We start from the raw sequence: 8,975 nt of genomic DNA on the forward strand, positions 1-8,975 counted from the left end.
AGATGTACAGTATAGTAGTGCTGAAATTGTGCTCAAGGGAATAATCTAGTGCTTGAGTGTTTTAATTAAGTTTAGTTTACAATAATAATTAATAATATATGCAATATAATCCTAAAAGTAGGATTGTGATTAATTAATATATTTTACTTTTCTCATCTAAACTCTTACTCGAGTTGATGGCAAGAGTGATTCAGGCGGAGGTATGAATTGGCTTTCCATTCGAATTGAACTATAAGGCATCATATTCTTTAGATTAAGAAAAAATACTAACGGTTAAGAATTCGCATATTGAAAAAGACATGGAAATTTGGACTCTTTATATGAAACTTGAACAATTCTCCTCTCATAAGCTAACTTTTAGAGTTGAATTAGGTCAAAGATCCACCCTGATATGGTGTTCGAGTCAAACTCATCTCAATTTTTTGTTCACCGAAGTTGGCCCCCCATATTATAGTGTCAACGCTCCAGTTAATGAGGTCTGGGTGTGCGGGAGAGTGTTAAGAACTCCCACATCGGGTGCTGGAAAGAATCAGTGTCATTTTCTGACATGTAAACTCACATTGTGCCCAATGAGTCATCACTATTTGATTTAGAATGACCAACATTTTGGCAAGAAAATAGAAATGCGTTAGATAAATCTTTTAGTGAGTGGAATATTCTTTTTGGAGATACATGGATGCTCAAGGCAATTTGATTTGAGTCACCTTAATTAGAATATGTGCTTTGTTAATTGGAATAATTGTCCAATGGATGAGTAGATTTTATTTTTTTATAATGGTATGCTTAACTTTAGAGTTGTGATAAAATTCATGAGTGGGATAGTGTTGATATGATCACATTCAAAAAAATAGTACTGCTTAAAGTAGAATTGAGCTATTTAACATTAAGCACCAATTATTTTGTCTTACAAAAGGATATATTTAAGAACCTTTGGCCATAAAAATTGTTTACATTTTTTCAAAATATTTTTTCACTTTATTTAAAAATTAGTGCTTGATCATAAAATATTCAAATTCAACTTTAATTTCAAGTCTGAAAAATAACTTATAGCCTATTTTCTAATTCACTTTTAAAGTTGTGTTTAAGTATATTTAAACACAAACATTATTCTAAATATTTTTTTTTAGACAAAATGCTCAAATCCCTCCTTAACCTATATTCGACTATTCAACTACATACTTAAATTTTACGGAGGTCCTATCACCCTCCTAAACTATTTAAAACTGAAATTATTATCTCCCTAAATGCTTACGTGGCAAAGTGAGTGTATTACACTCTCTTTGAGAGAGTGAAGCTCAAAAATAAATATTAAAACTTTACTTTTAATATTTTTTCATAAATGTACGTATTTTTATGTTTCCCCCCTTTTTCTTGTATTTGTTTCTAGTTCTAATTTGTTTTCTTCTTCATACATATTAGAAGTAATCATCAATGGCAGCCATCAAATTTCATTGTCACTCATCATCTTGAAATCACTGCCATTACTATGTCAATTTACAAGCCACAAATCGTAGATAACAATTCCACCCCAGCTCTCTACAATCAAGAATTATGGACTCAAAATCTTTCAAATCTAACAAATTTAAAATTGAATAAGCTTAATACAGTGACAACCAACTGATTTTCTTCTATAAACTTTCAATACAAGGAAAATTTCTAATCCTATATTCAATTTCCAATAGATCCACATAAATTCTTGTAATCATTGTCAATTTTTGTGATTTGATTTCTCTCAAGTTTGAAGCTCAAGTTCCGTCAATGTGGCTTTACATATCTTTCTTCAAGTTTTAGACAATCAATTCAGTGGATTAACCTAATTTTAGCTTCAAATTAAATAATATTCTTCAACATATTTAACAATTGATAATTTCCCTGCAAATCTAAAAATGCAACCTAGTTCTTCATCTTCTTTAGAACAATTGCTATAAAATTTTGATGCAAAATCACTTCAACTCTTCTTCAAATCACTCCAAATTCTAGATATAAACTTCTCTCAACATTTCGATTCAGGGGGTGATAAGATCCCGTGAAATTATATGACTTACTTTCCCTTTTTAGTCGGTCCCAAAAAGAATGACACGTTTATATATTAAGGAATAATTTAACTTTAAAATGTCCATTTTACTCTTAATGAAATAATTCGTACACATACAAATATTTATCACTTATTTTAAATCACCAATTTTTTTTAAAAAAAAATCTTAAAATTTATGTCAAGTCAAACAAACTCATATAAAATGAAACTGAAGGAATAGTATTGTTAGCATCCTCATCCTAGGACATGTTGGAACACCATACATATATTGCAAAAGAAAAAGGAAACAAAAAAAAACAAAAACATGAAGTGCTTAAATTTGGTTGTGGTTGGCACTCAAGAAGGGGCAAGCAACCAAATACTGTTGGCCAAATGTTGAAATTGAATGGATAATCTCATGACAAGTGTCACCTTCAAAATGGACATATTGTTCACCACACACATATACTAGTGTGGGCCCCATTGAAGATGACACATCATAGGGATCAATGTGAAAAAAACACAATCTTTATCTTCAAGTAGGAAATGACAACACACCCCACCTTAAAAAACTAGTGGACATCATTAATAACACATACGTATTTGGCACAAAGTGGGTCCCTTTCTTACTTTAAACGCTCCCGATTCCTCGGCATATTTTCAATTAATCGCCCCCTTACTTGTAAACATAGATAGTGTCGTCTTAAAAATGACATGAAAAAAAAATAAAAAATTCATTTAGTTATTTTTTTTGTTTAGTATATTAAAATATATTATTTATTTATAGCATGCTTTTTCAAAATCGAACCAAGTTGATCGATAGATAGTTGCAATTCGTTCATTCAAATTTGGATCATGTTTGAGATAATTTATCCAATCATTTATATCATAGTGATGTGATAAGTTATCAATATACATGGTGGGATATATAGTGAGATAAATTATCCTAAAATAACTAATTCCAGAATAATTAATTATGGGAAAACCTATTTCCAACCAAACAACCACGTAGGGTGTGACCAATATGCATCCTATGTGACATTTAATGTGTAATATGTCACGTAGTACGTGTGCTTCTACTTATTCAATATTATATAAATTTAAGTATCTATTAGTGTATATCCAAAACTAATGATATAAATATTAATTATAACTAAATGAAATGACGTGTTTAATAATTATAATCAAATTAAATTATTGTACGTTTAGTTTTGTTTCATCCAAAAGTTATTTGTAAGAAAAAAGAAAAAAAAAGAGTCAAACCCCACCAACAGCCGATTAAATCGGCGTAGACCACTAGTGCTAGATCTGCCGATTAATTGTCTGGCTTCTATTGATTTGCCCAGACAGTAATGCCCAACACCCCGCCCAAAATTACCCACTCCACCCCACCCAACCTGTGTTTGTATATTTTTTTCATCCACAAAAGAGTATGAATGGTTTTGAAAACATGAATTCAAGTTCCGAAAATTGTGCATCTATGGCTAATAATTCTACTCCCACCGACGCTTCTAGCAAGAAGATTCGGAAACCATACACCATAACCAAATCTAGAGAAAGTTGGACTGAAGAAGAACACGACAAGTTCCTCGAAGCTCTTCAACTGTTATGTCCCTTCCTTTTTTCTTTATTTTTGACTTCCCGTAGATTTTGAAGTTGAAATTTGAAAATTGAGTTTTTTGAAGTTGTATTTGGACATGTAGTTTGTTTGGAAAAGATTTGTGAGTAGAAGTCCAAAAATTCTTCTACCTTTTCTTTTTTGACTTCTCTTTGCTGTCGAAGATTTTGAAGTTAGAAACTTGAAAATTGAGTTTTTTAAAGTTGTATTTGGATATGTAGTTTATTTTGATTTTTTTTTTTTGAAGTTTTAAAAGTTGATCTAAGCTGGTTTTTGGAAACTTGAAAATATTTGGATAACAGATTTTTTAAATTTGATCAAATAAATTTACTCTCAAAATTTGTTCTTTTAATTGTGAAGAAATGTGGATTTGTACATACAATTGAGTTTGTTGTTGGTTTTGAATTATATATATATATAGTGGAACTACTCAATCTCAATTTAGTTGACACTTTCTGAATTTCGAGATTTCAATAAGTTTTGTAAAAAAAAATTATGCATCTTTTAAATATTTGAATTGTCTCAAATATATAAATTTTGTTTATGCAAACTTGAAGAATTTCATGTTCAAATTAACGATCAAACTTAAATGGTTTGAATCTCGAAATTTGAAATATGTCACATAAATTGGGACAGAGGTAATACTATACTTATTGTAAGATGTGTATCTAATAGTAATTTATAGGTTTGTGCTCAATTGAAGCATTTTCTAGCATTGACTCCGAGCTAATTTGGATTTAGCTCCTTTGTGTTACAAATTGTTTGTATGTTTCATCTGTTTTAAGGCTGACTGCATCGTTTATAATCGCAGTTCAGAAAACAAAAAATGCATTTTTCTGAAGCTTTGTTATTTCTTCTTAATTCGGATTATTCAGGTTTGACCGTGATTGGAAGAAAATTGAGGATTTCGTAGGCTCAAAGACAGTAATTCAGGTGTGAGTTCAATTGTGTTTCATCTTTCTGATGAAGATCAGAAATACTTGTTACTTTTGTTATGTGTATATGTATTTGTTATATGTTGTTGATCACCACTTAGTTATTACTATAATTATATGTGATTGACTCATTCGTAATCATGTGTGCACGGACAAGTAGCAATTCTCTTTGGATATCATTTCGTTAGTCGTTTACTTAATGTGTATTGTATGTTTCCAGGTACATTTGTAAAGCTTTGCTTACAAATTTAAGCTCTTTGGAGTTAATTGTTGGTGTGTGACATGCATTCAAACGTACCTGGTATATAATCTAGAGCTGACTTATTCAATGGGAATTTATTTGGATATGTGTTAATGTGCGTGATTTTAGTATTTTATTAGGCCTTTTTCATTGTTCGATTTGGAAAAACTTTTCATGAATTCCTTTCATTCTGTTTTGGTTCAGAGCAATTGGCATAACAGAACGATGTATTAGAGTATGCTACGTATGTATACATGGAAAATCTGTTTATACAAAACATTTGCCCTAATATTCTCGGTTACAGATTCGCAGTCATGCACAAAAATACTTCTTGAAGGTCCAGAAGAATGGTTCAATAGCGCATGTGCCACCACCTCGGCCCAAGCGTAAAGCAGCTCATCCTTATCCCCAAAAGGCACCAAAAAATGGTTGGTTGATCTTTTCAAAGTTTGTTTTATGTCTTATTTGGTATAGCCAATCTTATATAGCTACTCACTTTTTTCCTGGAACTACTTTCGTGTAGTGTTAGTACCGTTGCAAGCATCCATGGGTTACCCTTCTTCAATGAATTCCTTTCCACCTGGATATCCATTATGGGATGACGCGTCTGTACTTATAAATTCTCCGTCAGGCGGAGTAATGCCATCACAAGATGAATACCATCTTCAAAGAATTCAGGGTACGTAAATGATTGTAATATGACACTTTATCTGCATACATTGTAAATTTTCTTTCTTGTTGAGGGATTTTTCTGCACTTATTTCAATGTACACGTTACTGATTCAGCTGATATTGGATCAAAGGGAGCTACATTGATTAGTAACAGCAGTATGAGTGGCATTAGAAGTTCCAACAGAACGGCGCTGAGTTCTGAACTACCAGACCAGAGTAAACTAGGTTCTGTTCCTCATGGTAAGGATCTCTAGCATAATTTTTTTAACTTAGCCTTGCAACGCGTTGCTTGAGGTAAACATTATATATGGTCTCCATACATTTCGCCTATTATGTCATAAGGTTTCTCGGCATGTATGTTGTATAGCTTTTTCATTCTTAGTTGTCCACTTGTCCTACATACCTCTTTATTTGGTACCACATATCATTTCATGGTGGTATATACAGCTAATAGCGTCTTGGTTATTTCCTCGCTCATGCATGACACTTTACTTGGTCTTTGATGTATCGCCACCTCTTCCATTCACTTGCCAAATCCTAGTTCTTAAGGAAAATCGCAACTTTGATTCCACCGCTTAGTGTAATTCCAATTTTGGTCCTTGGCTTATCCAGATTTGCATATTAAACTTTTTATCATGTAAATGTCAAACTTATGGTGCAATAATAGAAGGACTGGTTTTAAAGAAAAGAAAAAGTTCCTCGAAGATTGCTTGCGCAAAGCTTGGGGGCAAACTTAACTGGGGTGAAATGTTTCTTTTGTCAGTGTTCTTTTGATATTGAAAAACATGGTGTGGAATTTCTAAATTAAATATATCCGTAAAATTTATAACTTGTCTAAGTTGATAGTTGTCGTACTTCTTTTGATTTTAAAGTGTTTTGTCTGTATTGAATGAAAGTATGTTCCCGTACTCCCGCTACAGGCATACCGGACTTTGCAGAAGTCTATAGCTTTATTGGGAGTGTCTTTGATCCAGACACTAGAGGTCATGTACAGAAGCTGAAGGAGATGGACCCTATTAATTTTGAAACTGTGAGTTTTCGATCGATGTAAATTAAACATTATACACTTGCTTCATATATTGTTGTAGTACTGTTCTGTTACTATCTGTGTCTCCTTTCCCCTCTCACCGTCCTTATTTTACGTCTTCTATAGTGCCTTAAAGAAATTTAAATATGTGGATTCACTAATCATGTTCGTGTGTTTCCTCTGGTTGCAGGTTTTGATGTTGATGCGAAATCTTACAATGAACTTATCCAACCCGGACTTTGAGCCCATTGTGAGTGTGCTCTTTTCACTATACACTTAATGAATGTTTTATCTATGTAACTTTTACATGAAGATGAAAATCTTTATTCATCTTCAGATATTAAGCGCATTCCGTGGAACGGATATATAGGAGAATTATATAAGCCATATTCAAAAGAACAGGTTTATCCATTGATCCTACAACAATCTGGAATCTTCATACCATTGTCCATTAATTTTCAACCATGAAATATTTTCCTGCCTCCCGTTAAGATTTGAGAGGTTAAAAACGATTTTCTTACCATTGAAAAGATTGATTTGGACCCTTCGTTTGTTGTTCAACAGCTATTATACCCGTTCAAATGGATGGTGAGCTGTTGATAAATGGAACTCAAAATATTGAGTACTAGTATAATCTAGTTTGATCATATGTCAAAACAATCAACTGCTATGATTCGGGGGTCAAGGGCCAGGTTACTTGATGACACGTTGCATAACCTACGCCTTCCCCTCGCCCACTGCTCGCCCTATGCATTAATGAAAGAATGTGTGCGCTATTTGGAAAGAATATTGTACCGTATTGCATATTATACCCATGCTACCAGAAATCTCCTATTGGAGATGTTCCTCGATAATATTATTTTTCAACTCACTCACGAGGAAATCACAATGCTTTCGAGGATAGGTTTAGGGCATACTAAGCTTCATTATTTATGTTCTCTGCCTTAAAAGTCCTTCATAACTGACTGTGTTTGCCATTTTTTGTGCAGAAAAATGTATTGTCAACGTATGATCTCAGTTCAAAAGTTGTCGGTCTTCCTACAGGTGGTGCTGTCAATAACCGCAATGATCTATCATGTCAAACCATATGATAGAAACTCTAGTTACTACAGTCAGTATCTTTTCCTAGCTCATTTTTCAAAATTTTCTTATTATTCCTTCATCATACTAAGAGAATTAATCCTCCTTTTCAGCGTATTTGTCTGTAAGACTCTCCAATCGTGCATCTTCATGCTCTAAGAGCTGATAATTCTTCATCTCTGGAAAGAGTCTCAGAGTCGTGCCTACGGATAAGAGCATCTTCCTCGCTTTATGCTCAGTGGTAACTGGTCATGGAAGATGTTTCATTTCGAAGTTGAGCTTAGCTCTAGGTTCTTTTTCTTTTCTTCCTTGAAATGTATATCACCTCAATTTTGTGTAGTGTAATATTTGGAGTTTGTGTAAAACTTGTAGCTTTAATAGGAATAATATAACAAGGAAAAAGTTCTTTGTACCTCATTGCCTTCTTTAAGTATGGATGCAGGACACAATGAGGCTGTGCATATGATAGAATGGCCAAATTGTTGCATTCTGAGACTCAAGTTTAGCTATTATTTCTCTTTTTGTTTGTGTTGTGTGCTGAGCACTGATAGTTGCGAATCGCTTTCGCCGAAAAATTCATTGTATATTCTAAAGTTTGTCAACTTCAACTCAATTAATTTTCTTCAATTTCAACTCAATTTTTGTCAAAATGCTACTTAGGGATTCAAGGAAAATATGATACATATGAAGGCCTAAGCACACCTCAATCTTGGGCCAAAACTTCATCAATTAGTCCTATATTCATGTTATACCATTCAATTGAATCTTCCTTAAACCACACAATATTTATTTGACATTAAGTTTTACATGTAAAATATAAATTTAGGTAAATATTCATGATAAAAATGATAAGAAAGTGAGCTAGATCATAATAAATGTTTCGATTATTGTGGTCAGTAATCATAGGTTAAATGGCATTGTGCAAAAACATTTACACGGCATAAAATGCTAGAAAACTTTTCACATTTTTTTAAATTCAAACTTGTCTTGATAAAGCGAAATTCTCACGTTTTTATTTGGAATTTCAAACATATTCTCTAAAGATTGAATTACCAATCTTCAACTTTGCCAATGTTTCTAAGCTTTTTCAACAAGCACTTAATGTAAACTTGATTTTCATATTCGAAATTTTCGATAATTATTTATAAAAAAGTAGTAAATTACTTCAATAAAAAGGTAAAGAAGAAATAATGGGCTTAAAGCCCAGTAAAGGTCCAATTAGTTATAGTACTCTATCTGTATTTTGAAGGCTTGCAGGCCCAGGCCCAGGCCCATTTACAATTCTACATATAAATTCTTAATGAGCAAAAGAGCTACACTCTGCTCTTCTCTTTTACAAAAACCCTAATACCTTCTCGCCGTCAGCAATGGCCACCGCTGCCGCCATT

At 32.8% G+C, this 8,975-nt stretch overlaps 2 protein-coding genes across 3 annotated transcripts in view; both read left to right on the forward strand.

The window, feature by feature from the left end:
* Window positions 1-3,367: 3,367 nt before the first annotated feature.
* On the forward strand, window positions 3,368-8,074 carry LOC102604654 (protein REVEILLE 8-like). Its single transcript, XM_006338993.2, has 9 exons — window positions 3,368-3,619; window positions 4,508-4,565; window positions 5,113-5,236; window positions 5,332-5,487; window positions 5,595-5,720; window positions 6,401-6,510; window positions 6,698-6,757; window positions 7,497-7,618; window positions 7,701-8,074. Exons 1-8 carry the CDS (start codon window positions 3,447-3,449, stop codon window positions 7,596-7,598), a joined length of 909 nt encoding a protein of 302 aa, XP_006339055.1. The 5' UTR covers window positions 3,368-3,446; the 3' UTR covers window positions 7,599-7,618; window positions 7,701-8,074.
* An 837-nt stretch (window positions 8,075-8,911) lies between these two features.
* The window catches only part of LOC102604998 (60S ribosomal protein L4-1-like), a 3,430-nt gene continuing 3,366 nt past the window's right edge, over window positions 8,912-8,975 (forward strand). Inside the window, exon 1 of one of the 2 annotated variants that reach the window (XM_015309552.1) lies at window positions 8,912-8,975. In XM_015309552.1, coding sequence (XP_015165038.1) covers window positions 8,955-8,975 — 21 coding nt within the window. In that variant the 5' untranslated portion in view covers window positions 8,912-8,954. The other variant, XM_015309556.1, reaches the window with a different exon arrangement.

Source organism: Solanum tuberosum, unplaced genomic scaffold, assembly GCF_000226075.1.
Source record: "Solanum tuberosum cultivar DM 1-3 516 R44 unplaced genomic scaffold, SolTub_3.0 scf00008, whole genome shotgun sequence".
NCBI classification, from domain to species: Eukaryota; Viridiplantae; Streptophyta; class Magnoliopsida; order Solanales; family Solanaceae; genus Solanum; species Solanum tuberosum.

Excerpts from the sequence above, each read along its gene's own strand:
- LOC102604654 (XM_006338993.2), top strand. The coding sequence starts at position 3,447 with ATGAATGGTTTTGAAAACATGAATTCAAGTTCCGAAAATTGTGCATCT. Across the intron at positions 5,237-5,331 it reads CCAAAAGGCACCAAAAAATG|TGTTAGTACCGTTGCAAGCA; the intron begins GTTGGTTGATCT and ends ACTTTCGTGTAG. Across the intron at positions 5,488-5,594 it reads CCATCTTCAAAGAATTCAGG|CTGATATTGGATCAAAGGGA; the intron begins GTACGTAAATGA and ends TTACTGATTCAG.